Genomic DNA, 26152 nt, shown 5'->3' with positions numbered 1-26152 from the left:
TTTGTCACGCAGAACGGGAGTTCCCTTTGGCAATGTACAAACGACCTTTTCTATAGCCTAACAATACGATTTGACTAAACGATTATTGTCACTACACTTTATCAAAATTGTTTGCAAAATTATTTCATTGAAAGTGATCATTGTTGGTAAGTATGTAAACAGATCACTTTTGTAATGCATCGTGACATAGTTTATCAATCAGGAGTTCTAGACGCTTTTTGTTTTTGAAGTGCATGAAGGTCCAAGTTGGAACGAGCTCACATCGAAGCAAGTAACTACCTTTGGATAGGTTGTGGTTCAAACACCATGTGACACCAATAGGCTACCTTACTTTTCTGTATCAACCGCTAGCTAGAAAACAAATCAGATACTTTTTACATCGATTCAACGTCTCTAGACGTTGAAACAATGTTAAAAACAAATAAATAGCTCCCTGGGATGTGCTGTAAACTGCAAAGTGTTTCTTGATCATGTATAACCAAATTGGACAGTATGAGTGTGAAAAGAAAACTGAATTGAACACAGTTGTTACAAATAAAATGTTTACTAAAGCTCATTGCTTGATTTAGTTTTAATATCAAGCGATGACAGTACATTTGAAAACGTGTAGACTATAACATATGGCTCAAAAATGACTTGAAACAGTTTTTTTTGCGGTGATTTTGTCTCATTCTATGCAAATGTTGAGACAAAGCGAAAGATTTTTGCAATGCCTCGGGCAAAACAAAAAGAAACGCAAGTCAGACGCCAATTACGATTTCATTGAAGCGTGGAAACGTCCACACGTAAGAGATTAAATCGAACACAATGGAATTATCCCGTCACACTCAATTATAAAGTAATTAAGAAACGATTTCTCAAGTAAAATAAAAAAATATGACCAACCATCAAATTATTTGATTTTTCAAGTTACGCTGTTGAACAAATTGCAAAAGATTTTCGATGCTATGTTATCAGATAAATTATCTGCATCATGTGAAAATTTGATTGATCTATCTTGCGTAGTTTTTGAGTTACACGAGCTCAAAGTGATAGTGTCGAACCGACCCCCCCGTCCGCAAGTCAACTAGCCAAAATACGTCACAGGAAATAGGGTTATACTACCGTACCTCACCTTTCTCGTAACATTGCTACTATTACTCAACGAAATATCCTAGAAACTTACAAAACGTGTAAAACAACCCAGCAAAACTTCTTGGAACGCAACGCGTCCAAAGTCCAAACTTTTGATATTGCTGCTTGCTGGAGCTCTCGTCTTTTGTGACGTATTCTCGAACAGTGTTTCCACTTTTGGTCATTTTGAAAAAAATAAAAAATAAATGAAACATTGGACTTTGAGCCTTGCCAGCGCCATTGAAAACCAATTTTTTTTGTTAATTTTTTTAAAAATGTATTCTTGAATGTTCAGTTTACGCATTTTAAATTGAAAATTTCATTTAGTAAGCCTTTAAGTGTTTTAAAACTGGCCACATTTTAGAAAGATAAGAAAAAACAAGGTTGCCGGATAAAAACACAAACATTAAAAAGTACACAAGGAGCGGAAGATCACGCAGCCGTAAAAGGCCTTAGTAATATGTAACTCTGCACCGAGTGAAAAATGCACTAACCTATAAAAAGCAATTCAGTGTCCTGTTAAATCTACATAAAATCGCTCATTTTATTGGTCCAAAAAATGTGGCCTATGTGATCAGACGAGCGTGAATTTACACAGTAGCCTATGTAGAGTTGGTTGGTTGTGTAAAATCATGCGTAGGCGTAGGCCTATGCCATTTCTTTGAATGGAGTATTTGAACTAGACCAAGCAGTAGCGTAGCCAGGAATTTTGAAAGGGGGGGTTTTGACCACCTAGCGGCGGGGGGTCTGGGGGGCCTCCCCCAGAAAATTTTGAAAAATTACTTTGAATTTGGTGCATTCTGAGAGCATTTTCAACAAAAATGTGGGTACGAATATTCCTGTAAAATGGTGTTGTCTGGTGGCATAGCAAAAGGATAAGATCATGTTTTCTTCGGTATTTTTCGGAAATAAAGCTAAGTCTCTATGTTTTCTTGTTGCTAATTCTTGGCTGAGATGTTTGGTATTGGCAAAACTCGCTCTTTTAATGCAATTTAGTTTAAAAGTTGGCAATTTTTTTTAGACTGAAAGCATCATTCTCAATATCGTGACGTCACACGCGTGCCAAAGGGGGGGGTTGTAACCCCCAAAACCCCCTCCTTGGCTACGCCACTGAGACCAGGGGTCGGCAACCTTTCGTATGCAGCAGTGTGTCAGTTTATGAATAATATCAAAATATCAACAACTCGCGTGCCAAACATTTTTGTATGTTTGGTTTTGTACTGGCAACTATCTGATGTTAAAATTAAACAGTAAAGTTGACTGAGTTAACAGACAAGAAACAAATTTGTTTTATTACCTTTATTGGAAAACATCGAATGCAGTCATTTTAAGAGTCACTTTTTAATGAGATGAAAATTGGCATCTTTATACCAAATTGATAACCCTGCCTGTCCGAGGCCTCCAAAAGCGCTGCTCCTCGATGAAATAACTACGAATTAGGTAAAAATCTTAAACATAATACAATTTTTACATAAACGTTATATTATATTAAAAAAAAAAAGTCGCGCCCAACGCGAATTTTTGGGGCCTGGAAAAATCAAAAGTAGCCCAATTGGGCGTAAAAGCGCCCAATCTGGCAACCCTACTGGAAATGTGTGCAACCATTTAGTTAGCGCTAGTGTTAGTGATCAGTGCCGGTCTTTGGGGTGTGCAAACCGTGTAGTCCGGGAGCGGGGATGGTTGACCCTGCATTGTTGTATTAAGTTTTTTTTACTGTTGATTTTGGTAGCCAAGGGTCTCTATTTTCAGAAACTGGTTGATGACATGTTGTCACCTTTGGGCAATTTGAGAAATTCAAGATGGCGTCCAAGATGGCCGCCATTACCTATAAATGACCATAGCTCCCTATCCATTCACCTTAGCAAGGTGATTTTTGTCTCTATACCTAGGTTGTAGGGGTCAAGCTATCCATTAGAACGAAGTATTACGTTAATATCGTATTACATACATAATGGTAATTTCCAAGATGGCGTCCAAGATGGCCGCCATTACCTATAAATGACTGTAACTCCCTATCCATTCACCTTAGGAAGGTGATTTTTGTCTCTATACTCAAGTTGTAGGGTTAGGAGTCAAGCTATCCATAGAACGAAGTATTATCTTAATATCGTATTACATAATGGTAATTTCCAAGATGGCCGCCATTTCCTATAAATGACCATAATTCCCTATCCATTCACCTTAGGAAGGTGATTTTTGTCTCTATACCTAGGTTGTAGGGGTCAAGCTATCCATTAGAACTAAGAATTATCTTAATATCGTATTACATACATAATGGTAATTTCCAAGATGGCGTCCATTACCTACAGATGGCCGCCATTACCTATAATTGAGCATAGCATAACTCCCTGTAGCCTAAATCCCATGTAACTATCATATTGTAGTAGACAGGCACTAATAATTCACTATTGTCTTTTTAGGTGCTGCCCGTCAGGGCCCGATTAACCATGAGGCACAGGCCTCAGGCCCCCTGGTTTTAGGGCCCCCCATTTTTTTTACATTAGTACCGTATGCGTAGGTAGTGAAAGTTGTTGTGCCAGTGTGTCCACAGTTGTTATTTTTGAGTAACAATTTCAAATTGTGTAACGATTTTGCCGTAACAGTAACAGTTTAACAGTTGAAAAAGCTTCTTGTCAGAAAAAATGTGGCTTCAGCTGCAACCAAGTCTGATAGCCAAACTAACATTGATTGTGCCTTTGAATCAGGGTCCACGTCTTTTAGGCGCTGGTCTAATAGGCGCGCACACTGTGGCGTCTGGATATTTAGGTGCGGAGCACTGTGGCGCCCGGTCATTTAGGTGCTCAAAATATTATATTGAACAGGAAAATATATTGTTTTGTTAATGCGTGTGCGTTGTTGGTCATGGCTTCAGTGAGTGAAGTTGCTTAAACCGGCAATGCTTTTTCACACAAAATGTTATATTCAACAGAAAAAATATATGGGTGAAGCTGCTTAAACCGGGAATGCTTTTTCACACAAAATGTTATATTCAACAGAAAAAATATATGGGTGAAGCTGCTTAAACCGGGAATGCTTTTTCACACAAAATGTTATATTCAACAGAAAAAATATATGAGTGAAGCTGCTTAAACCGGGAATGCTTTTCACACAAAGTGTTATATTGACCAGGAAAATATGTCATGGCTTCCGTGAGTGAAGCTGCTTAAACCGGCAATGATTTTCACATAAAATGTTATATTGAACAGAAAAATATGTTGTTTTTTTAATGCGCGTGTTCAGCATTTATTTGTTGTTAGTCAAGGTTTGCGTTGGCGAAAGCTTTATCAATAAACTATTCAAGATTCCGAAAATGTATGAGTTCACTTTTAGTTAGGTCAAATAATAACTACACTAAACATCAGTAAAAAATGTACCGTAGTCTGTATTCAAGCGGGCGGTAGGCTTGAGTGAAGAGTAACTTAGTTTTCCGTCAAAACCCCAATTAGGTTTAATAACGAGCGAAGTCTCACCATTATGCTTGCAACTTGTAGCCAAGGTGTAGCCTATATGCCCTGTAGAAATGTATTCATGTGAACAGTAGTACAGCGTCTTATGCGTTCTCGTCACATGGCCAATCCATCCCGAACAGAAGTAATTGCGAAAGATAATAGATTAAGTAAAGTTCCATCTGGCTGCAACTTGTGTTCAGGGTGCATTGCAAATGTCCTGTAGAGATGTGCTAATATCAAGAGTAGTAGAGCGTTTTCCTGCACCTCATCTCCACACGATCTATCCGTCTCAAGTAGAAGTAATTATTAAAGGTAACAGATTGCACAAAGTTGCGCCTTTAAACCGGCAACTTCTACTCCAGAAGTAGGCTACGTGTCCTGTGGAGATCAGGTGGTCTACTGCTCTAATTGCCCTGCATATAAGCCGATGTTGGATCTGAGCAATAATTTATTGATAAAGCTTTCACCAACGCAAACCTAGACTAACAACAAATAAAACAATAATAAATTAATAAAACAACAATATATTTTTCTGTTCAATATAACATTTTGTGTGAAAAGCATTGCCGGTTTAAGCAGCTTCACTCACGGAAGCCATGATATAATTTTCATTGCCCTACCTGCCAAGCTGATACAATCTACAGACTTTACTAGGAATAGCACCTAAATGACCGGGCGCCGCAGTGCTCCGCACCTAAATATCCAGACGCCACAGTGTGCGCGCCTATTAGACCAGCGCCTAACTGTCAGCGCCTAAAAGACTTGCTCCCTTGAATCACTTGTTGTAATGATCAAAGACTCGTCCGGCATCCTGAATTCAGTTGAGTTGCCTGAAGCATAGGCTACAAAGAATTCGGGAGTGATAGTCTCACACGTCGTTTAATTGTCCCAAACCAGATTTACGCAAGGGTGATTTGCCTGCAGGTTATTGGGCGGGACAAGGTTGTGCTTGGTCATGAACTTGCGTCAGTTTCAACATCCATGTTTGATGATACTGGAGATATGGGGGTTGTGAAATCTAAATCTACCTTAAAGAAAATTCTCCAAGTTGAGGTGTCTGATAGAGTTGCTGGCAGCGCAGAAGGTTCTACTAACCTCTTCCAAAAACAAGAAGCAACTGATAGTTGATGATTTTGTCCAGGATGAGAAGTTTCATGAGGACAACACACAACATCATAAGTTAGTGGTAACAGGAGCAGATCCGGTGCCGATCAAAATCAGTGAAGGTGGAATTGTCATCTCACCGGCAGATCTGTTAACTTCACACGAAGAAGCAGATAACGTCATTGTTCAACAGGTCTTGAGTGGTGCCTCGCAAAATGCAGAAAGCAAAGTCACTGTCGTTGCCGATGACACTGACATCTTTGTACTGTTGCTGCATTATCATCACATGGCAAATCTCCAGAATGTTGTATTGATGGAGTCCCCAATCAAAGGAAGCGCGGTGCTTGATATAGGAAAAAAACTGTACAGAAGCATTGTCAGGTAGTCAAATGACTACTCACGGCACATGCACTTTCTGGCTGTGACATCGTCGCCTCCTATTTCAAAATTGGGAAGGCTACTGCATTCATAACACTTCGATAGATCAAACGAAATATGGTTGGGTAAAGGATGACCAAAACAAATCCCTTCAACCAGTCACCCTACCTGATGAAGTCGAACTAGCCCCAGAGATGGTATACGACGTCTAATAAAATATGGATGCTACAGTACTACTCCATGCAGTTCACGTGCTTGTAGTTGCAACTCTGCTAACATGAAATACACAATATTTTGCGCCTGCTATAATCGGGTTGCTATAACCTGACATCATAGAATAGTATGTAAGATAATTTAGTGTTACTACGGCCATGAATTTCACACAAATTGCGGTGGGATGGCGCAACGTTGTTGGCTTTCCAATTATGCAAACCTGGTTCGACTCCCGGCTTCAGCTGGTTGTTGAAAAACACCGCTCACCTCTACCCAGGGTGTAATAAATTGGGTGGGCGTAGTTGCTGAAGTAAAGGCGGCCGAGAGAAAGGAACTGGCCACCCTACTCTCCTTAGTGCCGAAGGCTTAGTACAATGAGAACCTTATCTTCTCATACCCGACACTTGAATCAAGTATGGGACCCCCCTTTACCTTTTACGGCCATCTTGGAAATTACCATTATGTATGTAATACGATATTAAGATAATACTTAGTTCTAATGGATAGCTTGACCCCTACAACCTAGGTATAGACAAAAATCACCTTCCTAAGGTGAATGGATAAGAAGTTATGGTCATTTATAGGTAATGGCGGCCATCTTGGACGCCATTTTCGAAATTACCATTATGTATGTAATACGATATTAAGATAATACTTCGTTCTATGGATAGCTTGACCCCTACAACCTAGGTATAGACAAAAATCACCTTCCTATGGTGAATGGATAGGAAGTTATGGTCATCTATAGGTAATGGCGGCCATCTTGGACGCCATCTTGGAAATTACCATTATGTAATACGATATTAACGTAATACTTCGTTCTAATGGATAGCTTGACCCCTACAACCTAGGTATAGAGACAAAAATCACCTTCCTAAGGTGAATGGATAGGAAGTTATGGTCATCTATAGGTAATGGCGGCCATCTTGGACGCCATCTTGGAAATTACCATTATGTATGCAATACGATATTAAGATAATACTTCGTTCTATGGATAGCTTGACCCCTACAACCTAAGTTTAGAGACAAAAATCACCTTTCTAAGGTGAATGGATAGGGCGTTATGGTCGTTTATAGGTAATGGCGGCCATCTTGAATTTCTCAAATTGCCCAAAGGTGACAACATGTCATCAAGCAGTTTCTGAAAATAGAGACCCTTGGCTACCAAAATCAACAGTAAAAAAAACTTAATACCGCAATGCAAGGTTAAGGGAAAAAATGGCGTTTGGCTCCCAGACTAGTGCGATCGCACTGGGCCCGCAAATTAGAGGGCCGCAATTTACTCAGAAAATGCAGTAATTTTGTCATTTCCAATAGAAAAATTCAACAAAGGAATTAGCAACAAGAAAACATTAACACTCAGCGGGTGCAACCTAATTTGTCCCCTGAACATTTCGTACCCTGAAAAGATTGAGAAATAAAAACAACAGAGCCAAGTCGCTGATCGGAATTGCCGCAAATATTTCAAATTTTTCTCGATCTTTTCAGGGGACGAAATAGGTTGAAGTTTGATTTTGTTACTCCGATTTCAGGGTACGAAATCGAGGTACAAATTTTTCAGGGTACGAAATAGGTTGCATCCAGACTCAACATAGAGACATAGCTTAATTTCAGAAAAATGCTGAAGAAAGCATGATTTTTCAACCCTTTTGCTATGCCACCGGACAGCACCATTTTACAGTAATATTCATACCCAAATTTTTGTTGAACATGGTCTCAGAATGCCCAAATTCAAACTAATTTTTCAAAATTTTCTGGGGAAGTCCCCCAGAACCCCCGCCACTGGGTGTCGCCTTCGGCGATCACGTCGTCAGGCTTCGCCCGCCGACCGTCAAACCACCCCCTTCCCCTTTCAAAATACTTAGCTACGCTACTGAATTGGATCATTGTCATTGGGGCCCGCAAAGCATATTCTGCACAGGGCCTGAAATACTCTAAGACCTGCACTGTAGTGATGTAATAATAATGTTAGTGATGGAATGGTTGCACTTTCTTAAGATGCTATAATGTGCGCGTCAAATCATTTGGCGTGCCATGAAAAATCATCTCGCGTGCCACAAGTGGCACGTGTTCCAGGGGTTGCCGACCCCTGAACTAGACAAAACATTATTTCATTCTCCAAGTATAAAAACTACGGATTGTAATCATAGAAACTCTGGTTAATGGGAGAATACATGCAGTTAAATCGCCGCAGTAAGAAATATTGCCCAATCAGCTGATTGCTTGTCGTTAGTGACGTAGACTGTACAGTCGCACGGTTCACTGCTCACGCCCATTACCGTTTCAAAAGCTCTGACAAAAGCACGCGCGGAATGCTGATCAGACCGCAATGGGGCAAAATTTTATTGAAAATCGTTTTGTGGTAGCATGTTAAACACAAAGAATGTGGAAAATCGCCAAGTCAGGTTTTTCTTTTAGTATCTCTTTAACTGCCAAAAACACTATTTTTTTTTAACATCTGTGCCAACAAATAAGGCTACGATTGCTGCTTTAACACTTTAGCATTTTTGTAGCAGTACAATTTACAACATCATGGCAGTTAGGGATGGCATTTCGGAACCGACCTAAATATCTCGTGATGTGAATTTTATTCAAAAATCCTGTAATTTTGCGGCATAAGGAAAGTTGCAAATGTTACTTGTATATATCAAATGTACTTATTTTTTATAATACTGGCGCATAAACAGGAGCGTATCAAAAGTGTTATCAAGCATTTTCTTGAGTGTATGCTGCCGTAAATATCGCTATAGCTGCTAACGCATGATTTAAAGAGGCCAAATAATTACTTAAATTCTTCATTATCTGATTAACCCAAAAACTGGACGCCTATCAGCATCGTAATGCAGAAACCTTTTTTTGGGCAGAACACTAACGCTTAGGCCTTATACTAGGATATGAATTAATAGTCATATAATAAACCTACGATAGTAGATTTTAGTTGTTCAGAGCAGCGCCATAATGAATATTATTGCGGTAGTATTTCAAGCAAATGCGTTGCATTTCAAAATTCTGTTGCTGTTACATAATTCCTTTGCCTTGATTTTCTTTTCAAGTTGAACTTTCCAAATGAAAAATTTCCTTTGCCCTGTTCGCTTTAAAACTTCAAGTTAATGGCTGTTTGATCACGTTTAAACAAAAGAAACAAACTTTGCTTTCAACAAAATAACCACGATTAATTGCAAAATTGTTGATCAGTATGGTCTAACTTCATTTTTTGAGATTATTTTGGATTTGTTTGAGAGCTAATGACGATGCTGGCTCAAATTCTATCTTCTTCTTCAACAGATTAATCATATAAATATATTAGGTTAATATTGTTAATCAGACTTCAATCATCGTCTATTTGTTGGGTGAAAAATTCATGTGTTTTCTTTCCATCCAGCTAATACGTAACAGCCTTCTGTAGCACCCCATTTCAAAACTTCTTAACTTTCTAACGTCATGTTTTTTGCATGTCCAAATCTGACATCGATACGTGGCAATTGGGAAAACGAGAACTTGCAGTAATCTTAACTTTTTGTTCTTACCAATTGATCTCTGTTTCTACACCATTGTAACTGATGTCATAGCTGTTTTTGCCATTACAATTAGCCTTCTAATTTCTGTTCTATCATCGTAACTGTCTGTTATGACACTGCCCAGATAGCAGAAACTACAGTAGGCCTACTTACACTTTCAACAGCATTTTTACTAATGTTCGTGAAAAATATTTCCGTCAATAAAAAATTCAATCAAAATGACAAATATTCGTAAAGGTCAAAGTCCAGATTTAAAAACAGATGAAATATCATTCACTTGAAAATGAAAATCAGTTAAAAATGACCACTTGGTGTTAGCGTCTTGCCATTTGCCAATGCCAGCAAATGCTAGCGTCTTGCGAAAAGCAATGACCATGCAGTGTTAAATCCGCCAAATAGGTGGCTGTCAAGCGCCCGGGAAATTGTGCATTAAATAAATAGCAATTGCCGTCAATGCGATATATCAGAATTCATTTTTTTTGAACATACTCCAAAATATAACATTCCGGACATAAAAACGTATTTTTTTAAGAACCTGTGCATTGTAAACAATAAGAAAATCAACCACGTTATAACTTATACTTGCCTGTTCCTTAGAAGTTTTAATTCTTTTAACTTTTTTTGTTGATTAGACGTGCAATCACGTGAAGATAGAGAGCGCAAAAAGTTTCCAATACCGCAAAAACGCAAATCATTGAAGCCTGAAGGGATTTATGTTGATATGGACTCTGCCAACAGCAAATCAGGTAGGTTGGCGAAATTAATATATTTTGCTGAAATGACAAATCAACAGTTGAAATCTGAAAACTTAGGGTGTTTATCAGGAATATTGTTTTTTCTAATAATAGTTGCAACGTTCATCTGATGATTACGAAAGTGAAAGCAGAAACATACAAGTATGTTTTACTTTTGTTTTCTCTTGTCTTCAACCGCACTGCAGTATACCACTTTATTAATTTTATTTTAAATGTTATTTGTTTTGAGGATGCGCATTGTCATGGTGCGCGAAACGTCAATGAAGCAATAAAACAATTTGTATGTCACTTTCGCATTCATCAGATGAACGTTGCAACCATTGCTGGAAAAGATCCAAAGTTGTGAAACTTTAGCAGTGCGTTGAATTTGAGTAAATAGCTTAGCCTTAGAGTCTGATTAATTTTGTAGCATAAAACTTGCTTCTCTAATTGCAAAAAATACTATTTTTTTAAAGTCTATGCCAAAAAAGAGACCACAATTGCTGCTTGCATACTTTTGAAGACTCTAGCAATTTGTAACACTACAATTTACAACATCATCGCAATGGCACTGTTAGATGTCAAGAAATGATCTTTTAACATGCATTTTGATTGAAAGAACTCTTTTGAGTTGCATTGTGTAATTGTATATCTTCAGTCTTTTTGTACTTTGTTTGTTTGTTTTGTTTGTTTATCTTTATCCTGCATTGCGGGAAAGCGGACTTGAGCGCTATGCATCGGTGTACGCCTTCCGACGTACACCTGACCCACGCGGCAGCCGACGGCAATGTCTGTTTCCGGTTGTCTACTTTACTTATGACTTAAATTTGGTACTAACCATTACTCGAAATCGATCACTGGGTAGAGGCAATTATCGTAAAGTTTCTTGCCCAGAGAAACAGCAGCAAGTGCGGGTGGCTGGAGTCGAACATGCAGGCTTTCGACTGTGAGCCCAAAATTTTATTGAATCCTCAAAACCATCATCCTCAAAACAACGCGCTAACCACTCGCCATTGCTGCCGACTTCTTACTGCGTGTAAATGCGCCGGAGTTATCAACAAACTTTCGGTCTTCGCCAAGTAATTATCTTGGACCTAAAGTAGAAACCAAACGTTTTAGCAATGTCACTACTGATGATAAAATATGAGTAATGGAATAAGTTTTAAAACAAAAGAAAAGTCATAAATATAGAGCTACAGTACAGCTTAACAACAACATATAAGATTTCTATCAGCACAACTTGTTGTTAGTTATCACGCACCATAAACTATAGTAGCCTCTTCGTCGGTTTCTGGTGGAATAAAGCATTGCTAGTGTAAAACAATTTTTACGTTTTCTCGATGTGACTTCAGCAGACATTATCTTTTCTTTCCTATTGTTTTGAAAGGTACATGGCCACAACCAACACTTTTGAAAAAGTCACATAAAATGCCTTTTAGAGGTGTATTTTTTCCAGAAATGGCGATTTGACATGCACTGGCGTTGACAGGGAGGTCCAGAGAGTTCTCTGGACCAGGGCCTGGGAAAATATTAAAGACCCGGAATTTTTCCCGGAGAAAAAAGAACATAGAAACATAACATCGAATAAAGTTAGGCTACTATTCTCTAAAACCTCTACAGCCTGTTTCACTCTAAAAGGGAGATCATCAGAAGGTCTTGAAAAATGTGCAAAAGCAATAAATCAGTAACACCTGAAAATATATCAAATATTATAACCTTAATTTAATCTGCAAAAACATCAAAATCACAAAGGCTCTGCTTGGCTTTTTGCTTGGCATTGAGCACTTTTTGTAGTATTAATAGCCTAGTATTTATTGCTTAGAAACATAACATATTTTTGTAGAATCTTTTTATTTTCTTTGAAAGTGTCTTGCTATGGAGGCCCAGGCTTCTCATTGACACCTTTTTGTGACTGCCTAGCCTGCTTTACACAACTTTATAGTGCAGATTTAACTTGCTTGTCATAGCACTTGTATTTGAGTGGCGGAACAAAGAATACTCGACAACGAGTCACGAGTCATTATCATTATATATTAGCACGTTACGGGTTTCCAATACAGATTAAGTAAATGCACAGAAACTATGCATCTTTTTTCTTTGCAAAATCAAACACTATTTCGAAATGTAGTAGAACGCAAGTTACTTTAATTAGATTACATAATAATGTCTTTAAACCGTTGCGGTGGTTTGATGTTGCGATGCTGCCTGATCAGAATAGCAGAGTCAGTAAAATTATCAGGCAAAGCATTATGTTCAGGAATTACATTAGCTAAATCAGAAAAAAAAACTCAGTCGAGACAATATATCTCGAAGACACATCAGTGGTTAAGTCATTGTTTGAATCATGAAATTTCTTAACATGGGTGACGTTTTTTTTTTTATATTTAGAGTCATCGTTTCAACAATCACACAATTTCCATGCTTCTCTATGACAATAAACGGATCTTTTCGAAAGGTAGTGGAGAGTTTGTCACGGCCATGAAACAATTTAATAGTAGGCTACAGTATTACCTGATTTAATATCAGCTTGAACTGCACCACGACGATGAATAACGTGTAAAATGAAGAAAGGAACTTATCTACCGAAATATCTAATGCTTGAATAGCATTACGCCCTAGTGCTTGAATTAGCATTACGCCCTAAGGTTAGGTAGTTATTCAGATTCTTTGCGTTACGAGCCACTTTTCAGATTTTTGCGTTAGCTTTTTTTTTGCTGAAGACATAACGCTCAAATTTTTAAAGGATTTAACATAATTATTGGGGCAGATCATGGGCAAGTTTCAGAATAATATCTTTAAAAGCGTAACAGTGATAAACATTTTCCTGATAATTTCCAAAGATAGTTATGAAATGTACTTTAGCCGCAAAAAAAACACAAGCCTACAAAAAGTAGCCTACAGTAGGCTACAAAGGTACTATTAATGGACCAACTGAACAATCCCCCCCCTCAGCGAAATCCGCATTTTTTCGCCCCTCCTAGCATTGCTCAAAATAAGGGTGGGGAGGGAAATAATTCGGCTGAGCACAAGTGAGAGAAAAATTTCAGCAGATCATTTTCTCTCCCACACCCCATTTGGGGCTTTGCTAGGAGGACGGAAAATCTATAGATTTTGATGAAAGGGGGGGAGACTCTTCAGTTGATCCTGATTAATAAAACTCATTAGATGCTGCCGCCAGAGATGTACGTATACGCCGCAAATTCTATGCCGTATACTTGCGACGTAGACTTTTTGTTGGCTTACGGCCACATTTTTTTGGATAGTTGTCGCTTGAGGCTACGCCGTAAAGTTTTCGCGTTTTTTAGCGCATAGCGTCAACGCATACTTTTTAATGTCTTTTTTTCGCTACAACACGCCAATACCTTCCAGCGCTGCAGTTGAAAGAATTTTTTCAATGGGCAAAGACATATTGAAACTAAAACGCAGCAAAATGTCAGATGAACACTTTCAGATGCTTGTGTTTCTTCGTGGATATTCAAAATAAAACTTGTTAGTTTCGAGTGGTTTATACCGTGTGAATGTTTGGCACCTAGCAAGCAAAATGAGTTTATGCTAGTATATGCGCTGACGCTGACGCCGTCAACTTTTTTTACAAGTTACGTTGACGCATACGGCGTATGGTTTTTCGAACGTTTGCGTTTACGCTGACGGCGTCAATATTTTTTGTATGCGCGTACATCACTGGCTGCCGCAGAAATTGTCCTCAGTTTATGCATTTAACACTAAACCTATTCAATATTGTAGCAGATTCACTCTACAGAGAAATGCTTGATCCTGATCTCTTGTGTCCATTTAGTGGGGCCACATGAATTTGGTGGAGGAAGCAACAATACGACATCACATATTTGCACAGAGTGAATGTCTTCAACAACAGGTTCAACAAAATCATTTCCCTTCGGATTCCTTCTCAAAAATGACACTTCTACATCATTTTCATCATCTTTTTCTTTTGTGATCATTCCAATATAATACACCTCTCGCTTTCTCACAAAACTTAACAACCACGAAGTTCCCAATGCTAACCGTAGTTTCATATTTCGAATCATTGATCGTGTCATCCACCTCACGTTGATCCGAACTGTTATCATTAAGATGCAGAACAGTTGCATTTTTAGCTTCACTTTCCGAATCTTCTGACAGAACTTTAAAAAGATTTCTCTTTTTTCTTTGTCCCATCTGATCAAATTTTCTTGCAGCAGCCTGGAGGCTTACATTTTTAGCAGCATTGGGTGAGGTAGCCTTTTCTGCTGCTTTAGCCAGCGAGTCAGTGATGACTGCTGATTTTACTCGCTTAGGCCTTCGGTTTGTCACTTTTTTCTCAGTTTTATTATTTGTCGTATCCAGGCTTACACTCGGTGGTTGAAGATTTAGATTAAGTGGACGGTAAGGCAAGGAAGCCAATCTTTGTGTCCACCTTCAGGCATGCCTTTAAGTGTCCTGCCAAAGACACAGCAGCATGCTCTTGAGCGGTGTCGAACAGGCGCCCTTTCGATTGCCGTTCCAAGGCTCTCACCACTCAGCTATGCAGTTGAGCATGTGGAAATGGCCTCACCTGTTCTGGTGCTAGGCCTACCTTGTTTGTACTTCTTTCAAATACCTTGATAGCGTGGTTCGGTCAACATTGTTATATCTTGCTGCTACACGTATTGCTTTCTTATTCTGGAGAACATCTTGGAAGAAAAAATTGAGAAGTATTTTTCCAGCTTGTCCACTGAAAATTACGCATGAGTAAGAAATCCATTTTTACTGGAATCTCATATTGTTTTGAATCTTAAAGAAGGAGAAGAATTAATTGACATTCGTAACGATAAAAATTTTATGCTTATGCACAAGCAGATGCCTCTTGACGAGTTCTGGATAAAAATTCAGAATGAATATCCTTGTGTTGGAAAGAAAGCTATTCTGCTTTTGCTGCAGTTTTCCACTTCATACCTATGTGAGAGTGAATTTTCCGTATTATCGAACATAAAAACTAAACAACGAGAACGACTGTTTATAGTCGAGAAAGAAAGGCCGGTAGCTTTATCGAATGTGCCCCGAGATATTAAGGAACTTTGTGCAAAAAGTCAAGCCCAAATTTTTCACTGACTTTTGAATAAATACATTTATTTACTCGCGCTATTCTGTACAACTCATTCTGTGTTATTTCATACAGTTATTTTTAATACAGAAACCTCATAAAACTTATCCAGTTTTGTTATCCAGGGTGCCGCAAACTATTTATCACTATGATAGGGTGCCGCAAGGTCAAAAAGGTTGGGAACCATTGCCTAAGGGGAACGAAATCAAAGTACATTGTTTCAACAAAAAGAAACCAAAATACACAACAGTCTGTCTGTTTTCTACACTATTGATTTTAATTGCTGCGTATTTCTTGATGCTTATAGTCAGTTAGCTAGTTAGGCTACCATCAAGAAGTTGAAATTTATTGCATTTTTATAAATATTTTCAGATTCCTGATGAGCCCGGCTTAGTTAAGCGAAAGAGTTCGACTGTTAAAACTATTTGTAAATATGTAAAATAAAAAAATTACGAAATTTTCAGCCAAACGGCTATAGCCTGTCTTGACTCAAAAAATTGCAGCAAACATGGTTTTATGGATTATGTGTTTTCATAAACTACATCATATGGTGGCAGTAAAAGTTATCGAGAGTTGCAAAAATGATGAGTTTTTTATTCAACTAGCCCTAGTCTTTTGGTTGATTAGTCGTGCCATCACCAGGACGTATAGAGACCATAAAAACCTTGGCTTCTGGACTCGATCAACATTGCATTCCTGATTCCGAGGCCAAGATTACGCTCTTCTGTTTACAAGGATAAAATTCTAAGCAGTTACTTTTTTGAAGAGCATATCTTTGTATGATGTAATTATGTGAAAGGTTTTCGTACTTTGGTGGGTGTTTTGCTCTGCACCTTAATAATAAGTTGCGTTTTGCGTTTATCGATGACTTGGTTTAGCTTATTTGTTTAATTTGTTAATCGAAACAATCTATGCATTCTGTAGCCTACGTAGTTAATAGCTTACATGGCAGGCCTGATACTGTTGAAGTCAACAAACATATATTCTTCATTCTTCTCTTTGTTTACTTCTTTACTTCACATTAATCACATCGTATTTTGAGTGTTACTAGTCCAGTAAACGTTGAATAGCTGCTTGTTTGGTTGTAACCAACTTGATTGGTTCCCAATGACGTTTAGACAACTCAGAAATCTGCCTGAGATCACTCCCAGTTTTGTCTATGCAATAACCCAGACAGCCACTTTATCTAGTCCAGATCTTTATCACAACGGATCTGACCAGATCCTTACCAAATCTGGGCCAGTTCAGTGTCTGTGTGGGAAACGACACGACGTTGAATCTATGGGTATCGGCCCCGAAACTGTTAAAAATGATTTTGCTGTATCTCAAAAACTATAGAGCCAACTCGAAAAAAAAACAAGTGCATTTTTGGACTCAAGGGTCTCAAAATACCCTAAAATGTCTTTCATAGGCCTATGTCATGCCTTTAAAAAAATTTTGTTTTGTCTGTGTAATAGATACCGTTCAGTGATATATAGGGTGTGGCATTAAGACGGATCGATAAAAACAGTAAATAAAACAAAGTTAATGGGTAAATTTCATTGATTTCTTTATGGAATTATGTTACTTGGCACATGACAATTATGTGTGAAAAATAAAAACAGTAAATAAAACAAAGTTAATGGGTAAATTTCATTGATTTCTTTATGGAATTATGTTACTTGGCACATGACAATTATGTGTGAAAAATAAAAACAGTAAATAAAACAAAGTTAATGGGTAAATTTCATTGATTTCTTTATGGAATTATGTTACTTGGCACATGACAATTATGTGTGAAAAATAAAAACAGTGAATAAAACAAAGTTAATGGGTAAATTTCATTGATTTCTTTATGGAATTATGTTACTTGGCACATGACAATTATGTGTGAAAAATAAAAACAGTAAATAAAACAAAGTTAATGGGTAAATTTCATTGATTTCTTTATGGAATTATGTTACTTGGCACATGACAATTATGTGTGAAAAATAAAAACAGTGAATAAAACAAAGTTAATGGGTAAATTTCATTGATTTCTTTATGGAATTATGTTACTTGGCACATGACAATTATGTGTGAAAAATAAAAACAGTGAATAAAACAAAGTTAATGGGTAAATTTCATTGATTTCTTTATGGAATTATGTTACTTGGCACATGACAATTATGTGTGAAAAATAAAAACAGTAAATAAAACAAAGTTAATGGGTAAATTTCATTGATTTCTTTATGGAATTATGTTACTTGGCACATGACAATTATGTGTGAAAAATAAAAACAGTAAATAAAACAATGTTTATCTCATCCTTCGGCTGTTCAATTGTTGTCGGCTTGTTGGCATAGACCTTACTCTTAAAGTAACCCCAAAGGAAGAAATCCAGAGGCGTCAAATCGCAAGATCTTGCTGGCCAATTCACTTCGCTGTTTCGAGAGATGATGCGACCTGAGAACCGAGAGTAACACCATTGCGTGCTCGTTTATGCCGTTCAGCTGAAAACATTGCTGCAGTGCGCGAGAATGTGGCCGAGAGTCCAGGCACCTCTATTCGCCATCGCGCACAGGAATTGAACCTCTCCGCAACCACGTTGCATCGAATTTTGACGAAAGATTTATCACTACACGCTTACAAAATTCAATTGACACAAGAACTCAAGCCTGCTGACCACTTGAAGCGTCGTACATTCGCTGATTGGGCGCACGAGCAAAGAAAAATCAATGAGGATTTTTTATAAAAAATCATCTTTAGTGATGAAGCCCATTTCCATAAACTCCATAAAGAAATCAATAAAATTTACCTATTAACTTTGTTTTATTCACTGTTTTTATTTTTCACACATAATTGTCATGTGCCAAATAACATAATTCCATAAAGAAATCAATAAAATTTACCTATTAACTTTGTTTTATTCACTGTTTTTATTTTTCACACATAATTGTCATGTGCCAAATAACATAATTCCATAAAGAAATCAATAAAATTTACCTATTAACTTTGTTTTATTCACTGTTTTTATTTTTCACACATAATTGTCATGTGCCAAGTAACATAATTCCATAAAGAAATCAATAAAATTTACCTATTAACTTTGTTTTATTCACTGTTTTTATTTTTCACACATAATTGTCATGTGCCAAGTAACATAATTCCATAAAGAAATCAATAAAATTTACCCATTAACATTGTTTTATTTACTGTTTTTATCGATCCGTCTTAATGAAACAGTTGAAACACCCTTTATAAATCAGGAGACAACAGCATCAGATTTAATGTCTTGAAGCAGTTTACCATTATCTTAACACGAAAATGATTCGTTCTTGATGAGAACCGTCAGGAGTAACAGCTACTTTAATGATCGAATAATACTTGGAACTACGCACTCTATTCAACCATTTATTTATTCTTAAGTTTGTATATTTTTATTTGAGTAGTAAAAATGGGCCCCTCCTCAAAAGTGTAAGAACAAAAAACTCTTAGTTTTTCCTTTACAATGTAATGGTAAGAGGGAAATTTGCCCTACTCCCCCCCTCTCGGGTTGAATTACAAAATAACTATGAGCATGCAGTGAGTATCCAGGCCTGATGCTAATAGCGCAATGCAGGTTATCATACAAAACTTTATTAAATTACTATCGGTGCCAATTGTCATTTTACAATAAATAAAGATTATTAAACAGAAACCTTTGTATTGTCATACGTAATAAAAGCCTTCGCATCCCCCTCTTTAGATATCTATGAGTATTTAAAGTAGTGACAAAATAGTTGTGAGTCAGTAGCCTACATCACAAGAAAAATAGCCTAAAAATTTTATGTTTATGAATGCAACTTTGTATTGAACAGGCATGTCTACTGAAATTGATATTTTTGTAAAGCAAATAATTTTATTCCATGCCTTTACTGATGTCTACACTACTCTTTGCTGCAAAGAATTCTTTTCTGAGCTATAGGGTAATGTAGGCCTATTATATAAAGTAATAGACCAACAAAATATGCCATTAACATGTAGGATGCTGTCGTAACAATCTAGATATATTTTGCTGCAACTGTGACAAGTAGGCTATGACAAGAGAAAACACTTGATTCTAAGTGATTGCATTAAAAGAGGTTACTAAACTTATTACTTTGATGTGAAGCTGGGAGATGAAGATGTCCTGTGTTCTTTATAAAGTATGCAAACATTGCACTAACACCAGTTTCTGAGCTTGATAATATTAAAGCTGAGAAGTTTGGAGTGCCATGGTGTAAAGAGAGTCGCGGAATGGCCATGACAATTGATAGGCTATTTGCCTATTTCTGTACGGAGAACAGGTTCGAATGGAATCGTCACAAAAGAATTTGGGATATCATTCTGCAATATACAGTACACTCAGTCTGAAAGGCGCCTTTGAGTGGATGTTTCCATTTCTGTTTTTTCTTTGCTCTCTCTTGTTTCAAGTGGTGATTTTCTTGAAATAAAATGTAAGACAGGCATGACCGAGAGTGACCTTAATCACTTCAATAATGTTTTTGGAGCAAGGTTAAGCCTTCTTCTCAAAACCATTTCAACCACCTACTGTAGTGAGAGAGTTAGTTATCAAGTGGTAGCTAAAATCTTGTCTCTTCGTCTCGATCAACATGGCCTTCTTGACCCCGAGGCCAAGATTACGTTTCCCCGTAACATAGATAAAACTCTAAGCAGTTGGAAGCTGTTCATAAAAGACGTCCACAGTCAAGGGGATGGGTTTGGGTTTGTAAATTGCGGAATTTTGCGAACAAGAGTAGAGGGGGTTCCTGGGATGAGGACAACATCCTTTTTATAGTAGCCTTCAAAAAAAAAACATTTTACCAATCATCTGACCCCGCGTTCCCATACTGATCTTATTAACAGTCTTCGCTTTTGATTGCAAAACCGGCAGCCGTTCTAACACGCGCAAAAATCAACAATGTAGAGATGTTCATTTCAGAATAATGGATCTTTTAGAACCGGTTCTATATTAAAACCCAATCCAAATTATGGAATGGGAAAAATACTCTCCTAATGTTTGCCGATGCTGCGCCGCCTTCTGGCTCTGATCACACAAACTGTCTCTGCGAAAGTTCTATGCATGTGTGCTAGGGACGCGAAGCCTGATCCGCTTTTTTCCTTATCCGCACACTAAAAAGGTTAGTTTCAGGAGCCTTCCTTCTAGCGTGCAGCGTGGCTTCAAGTCAAGTCTCTTCTTTCAAAGCTGGAAGTGACTGAAAAGAGAGAAAGTAGAGTTGCTGCAGAATAGCAATTTGAACGAGATAAAAAAAATGTGGTTAGTGCAAACCATTCGATACAGTACTTTAAAAAAGTATGTGGCACGAAATAGCTTAATCCGCTTTCGGGACTTTTCTCTATTTTGGTACCACTAATCTAAGTTGTTTCTGACAGAACGCAAGGGTCGACTTGCCTTGTGAGTAGTCCAACATCAAGAGCTCTTACTCTTGCATAAGGCAACATTACCAACGTGTGTGAGAACTAGTCATCCTCCCTCCCGACGTTACAAGCGCAGGGCATTCTATCTTTGGAAAATCCAGCCCTTAGACACTGGTGAGGTGTTATGTGGTACGAAACAGCTTAATCCACTTTCGGGAATCCACTTTCGGGATTTTGCTCTATTGCGGTACCACAAACCTAAGTTGTTTCTGACAGAACACATAGAATGCAAAGGTCCACTTGCCTTCGCTGAGCAACCAAACATTAAGAGCTCCCACTCTCGCATATGAAGCAAGGTGTGAGGGCTAGTCACTCTCACCGGCAAGTATGAAGGCTAAGCCAAGTGTAGGCTGCTAAATTTTTTTAAAGCAAGTTATAATGTCAGCATGAGTTAGTCACATTTTGCCTATGGGCTGCAGCAATCACTAATAAAGCCTAAAAGGTTATAGTTAGGTGACGTCGGCAGTCAAAGGGAAGGGGTTGCAAATTGCGAACTTTTGTGAACAAGAGTAGAGGTTTTTTTTGGAAGGCAACATATTTTTATAGTAGGCTACAAACACTAAAGTTTCTTTACCAATCATATGACCTCACATTCCCATACCGATTTTATAACAAAATTTCTCGTCTGATTACGAAACCTGAAGCGATTCTGACAGCACAAAAAAAAAACAATGTAGCCTAGTAGGGATCAGGGGCGGATTTACCTATGGCGCCGGGGCGCCGCTGCGCCCCCTAAAATTCCAATTTACTTTTTTATGTCTGCATGCAAATTTCCTTTTTATGCTATACTTTAACTTGTAAATTTCCATTTTACTAACGTAAAACAATGCGTGATGTTTAGTCTCGGCAAGTAGACCTACTAACCGCTGATAACGGTACAAGAGACAATGGACATTATTTGAAATACTAATAACTAATAAAGAAACTTTTTTTAACTCAAGTTTAAATAATATAATGCATGGTAGCAATCCAGATTTTATGGCAGTTTAGGCAGAGAGATAGGATGGAATGCCATACATCAACCTTTTGGAATTTGGACAGTAAAGCTGGATCTGGTCTTGAACACATCTCTGCTAAATTTATTACGTATTTTATTCAAAACATGTTTGTGATCGAATTACTTGTTTGAGGAAATCTAATGTCATTTTTATAGGTTGTAACAAATTACAATTACGTATTGAGACAAGCATGTGTAGTTAAATCGTATTGTTCTTTTGCTCAATTGCATCATTGTCAGTTCACAATATTTTGTTTTGCTGATAGGGCATAGGCCCGATTTTGTTTATTCTACAAAAAAGAAATAGGCTAGTAGACTCTTATTGCTGCAAGCGCTTTGTTCATATTTAAATTATATTTTTATTCGCAATATCTTAACTAAGTACCACTCACTTGTATTACGTACACCTAGACCTCACCGTTTGAATGTTTTTTTTTATGCATTATTTTGGGCTATGCACCAGTGAGCTTCAGGCACTCCAGGTTGGTGATTTATTGAAATGGATTTTGGTAGTTAGGCTACCCCTTTTCATTCACTTGGAGCAATCACTGTTGAATAGCCTAAAGTTTAAGTGGAAAATACCTAAATTATCATTTCACGTTTGTTATTGCTTTTAATTACCACGAGCGGCATTATGGCATTGCCTCAACTTTACAACTGATTGTCACTTGTGGTGTTGATTTGTGATGTGGGAATGACTGGTAGCCTACCTGACTTAGATAGGCAATTTTATTGATAAAGACGCAAAAAATTTTCCCAAGCCATTTGCCGCGAGGTTGTTCCATACTTCTTTGGCGCCCCCTAAAATTTTGCCCTAAATCCGCCACTGGTGGGGATGTTCATTATACAGTAAAGGATGTTCGGAATAACGCATCCTTTAGAACTGGTTTCAGATTTGTATTACATCCAATTATGGAACTGAAATGAAATATTTGCCAAATTTTTGCAGCTGCTGCGCCGCGTTCTGGCTCCTATAACGACACAACCTTTTTCTTAGAAAATTTGATGAGTGTGTGCGAAGTGAAAGAACACTTGTCGCGTATCTTAATCTTTGCTAAACCTTGCATTGCAAAATCGTATGAAGAAGATCTTTCTTTTTAACACTCAATGATTCAATCACACGACGAAAATACTTTACCTTTACCATTAAGCATAAACAGACCATGCAAAAATATTGCAAACAGGGACAATTGTGCATTGTGCATGCTGTTTGTCCAATTTTAGGTATCGTATTTTCTTGAATAGAAGCCGCCCTCGAATAGAAACCTACCTGATTTGATTAAAAATAAACAACAGAAGCCGCCCTCACATAGAAGCCACAGAAGACAATGATAAAATCGCTTCTTTACTGATAAAAAAAAACAGTGTTGTACGTTGACGTCGTCAAATTGACGGCGTCATTTGACGGCGTCAACTTTTTGTTGACGCTGAGGCTAGCGCCGTCAATTTATTTTTCAGTTGACGGAAGTGATAGCGCCGTCAACTATTTTGCTGATTTTAAGCGTCAAGCGCTAAGCGTCATTTTTTGTTTTCATGGAAAATCTCGTTTCACAATAAGAGTTTCACAATGTATTCTGGCCAGCGCGACTCATCCGAATTACCAGTTTTTGCGTTGGTTGGAATGGCTCCCTGGAATACATGCGGAAGAAGTTTGCCAAATGGTGATCACCCATGTATTGAGAACGAGGGATCAGAGACAGAAAGCGAAAAATCCATGAATGGCATCGCGGACGTTGAATATACTTTATTTCAAGAGCTCTATGCCCCTGAAAAGAGCGATGTTGGTGCAGTGGACCTCGTTAAAAGATTTATACATGCTAAACTATCACAGCACGCTTGGAACAGTGATAGCCTACCTTTCCGACTAAACGTTTTCAACTTGTGTTTGAAATACAACACACCAATACCAACCAGCGCTGCTGTGGAACGCATGTTTTCACTTGGAAAGGACAATATGCGCAGGGGCGCCGGAACCGGGGGTGGAGCAGGGGAAGCGGATGCCCCCCTGCCCTCAAATTTCTGTGGATGGGGAGAGAAGAGGGGGCAATGGTGCCCTTTTAAGGTCATGTAAGCTACTGCACACTTTGCAATGTAACAATTTATGCTATTCACTTTTAGCCTAATTATAATGTTCTATTTTTGCCTCAAAATAATATTCACGACACAAAATTCTCCATCACAGTAAGTTATATTGCATGATTATAAAATAGCATGATGCCTTTCCGTGCCATTGTTCTTTGTATAGCGGATACTTGTATCATTACTCGAAAATGAGCTGATAGATGAGCATTATCGCTATATCTTATCTTAAAACTTTTAAAAAAAAAATTGGCCTTTCAACAACAAAAGTGCCCTTATTTCATACTCCTGCCCCTTCAATCAAAAATCGCTTCGGCGCCCCTGAATATGCGTTCCAAACGCAGCAGATTGTCAGAAAAACGTTTTGAAATGCTTGTTTTTCTGTAAGGAAATAACTAATAGGCTGAGCAGCTAATTAGGCTACAATACAGTCTCAAAACATAATACCTGCTCTTTATTTATAGCTATTGTTAGCCTGAACTTGGCTGAAATATTTGCGTTTTATGAGACGCTGGCAAAAAATAGCGCTAGAAATTAGCGCTGACGCTGACGCCGTCAATTTCTTTAAGAGCTTACGCAGTCCTTTACGCCGTAAAGTTTTTAGGCAATTCGCGCTGACGCTGACGCCGTCAAATTATTTCAATGACGCGTACAACACTGAAGAAAACAAAGCAAAAATATCTAACAACACGCAAAAAAATACAACTCAAGCTTTGTACACAATTTTATTTTTTCAACTACGGTACTGTATCAATGGTCATTTTCATCATCATCAATAATACTTCACACAGATGCGATAATAATAGCAGCTGTTGGATTAATGGTTTTACAAAAGGAGACATTAAAATTGCAGCTGACTTACTGCTTCCGTTTTCTTGTCACAGATACTTATGGTAGATAAACTCGAATGCCCACTGAGCACCAATTAGAAGACAAAAACGTTCATATAAAAAAATAGAAGCCGCCTTCGAATAGAAACCGCACAAAACGTTAAAAAAAAAAATAAATAGTAGCCGCGATTTCTATTCAATACGGTATCCTCCATAACACCACATGTTGACTGCCTAACCGGTACTTCGTGTTAATTGCTAAACCGTGACGTATGGTTGGTTTGTCTATAAGTCCACAACACTGGTGGCCAGACTTATGTCATGCTCGAGCAGCATATCACAAAATCAAGTTTTGAAAGAGCCGCAACACAAAAAAAATCGAAATAATTAGTGCTGCGTAGTGATAATGTGTCTCCACCTGGGCTGCAAGATGCTTGAAATTAGGTTGATTTACGTCAAAGCAATTCGGAGCAGTTTCTTTGTGTTGGTTTGTCAAAACTGAACGGTGTTTTGACTTTACAAATTTCATCGTAGAATAAATTGACTCACAACCGTATGTTGAGCTGAACATAGAAATCATCCGGACTTCTATTTTCTTCAGGTTCGGGTATTCTACTTCTGGGGCTTGTTTCCAGAACTCAATTTAAGTCAGATATATTTATAGATCATTTTCAAAGCGAGATCTTCCTGCACTTCCAACAGTTCAATTTCCACAGTAGATGCATCAGATAACTTACAAGTGGTCCGTGAATTGAATATAGGCCTACATTGGTGATCATATCAGCCACAAACGGGTTGTAAGAAAAGAAAAACAGGATTTTTGTATTTGCAAGTCTTGCCTAGCTGGAAAATCATTAAACAGTTCTTGATATTTTCCTGTGTATTTATCTACTTACTCGTCTTTTAAAATTGTTTTTTCGGCATACTCTACCGCTGCCCTACCAATGCAGACATGGAGCTATGAGCATCTGCAGTACGCAACTGTGGTTCAGAAGAACAAAACCACATACTCTAAGGCTGCCCATAGTGCCCAACGAGCATGAAGTAGATACTTTACCAAAGGCAGTTGGTCAGTGAACGCTGGATGACTCTACCAATGCCCAGACATCTGACCCCGATGAAACGCAGTCTGCAAAAAAAAAACCTTTTCACACGAAAGAAGTCTATTGTTACGACGTAATAGAATGCATTGTTTTATAACCTGGTGAAGCAACTCGACAAGATAGGGAAAATGCATGT

General features: G+C 37.9%; 1 protein-coding gene across 1 annotated transcript in view; it reads left to right on the top strand.

The window, feature by feature from the left end:
* The window catches only part of LOC145765048 (uncharacterized), a 69435-nt gene that overhangs the window by 20409 nt on the left and 22874 nt on the right, over window positions 1–26152 (top strand). The window contains exon 2 of the mRNA XM_082576786.1: window positions 10408–10521. Coding sequence (XP_082432912.1) covers window positions 10408–10521 — 114 coding nt within the window. The remainder of the gene's footprint in view (window positions 1–10407; window positions 10522–26152) is intronic.

This window comes from Aplidium turbinatum, chromosome 2 (genome assembly GCF_918807975.1).
Source record: "Aplidium turbinatum chromosome 2, kaAplTurb1.1, whole genome shotgun sequence".
NCBI lineage: Eukaryota > Metazoa > Chordata > Ascidiacea > Aplousobranchia > Polyclinidae > Aplidium > Aplidium turbinatum.
This window is presented reverse-complemented; position numbering and strand designations above follow the sequence as displayed.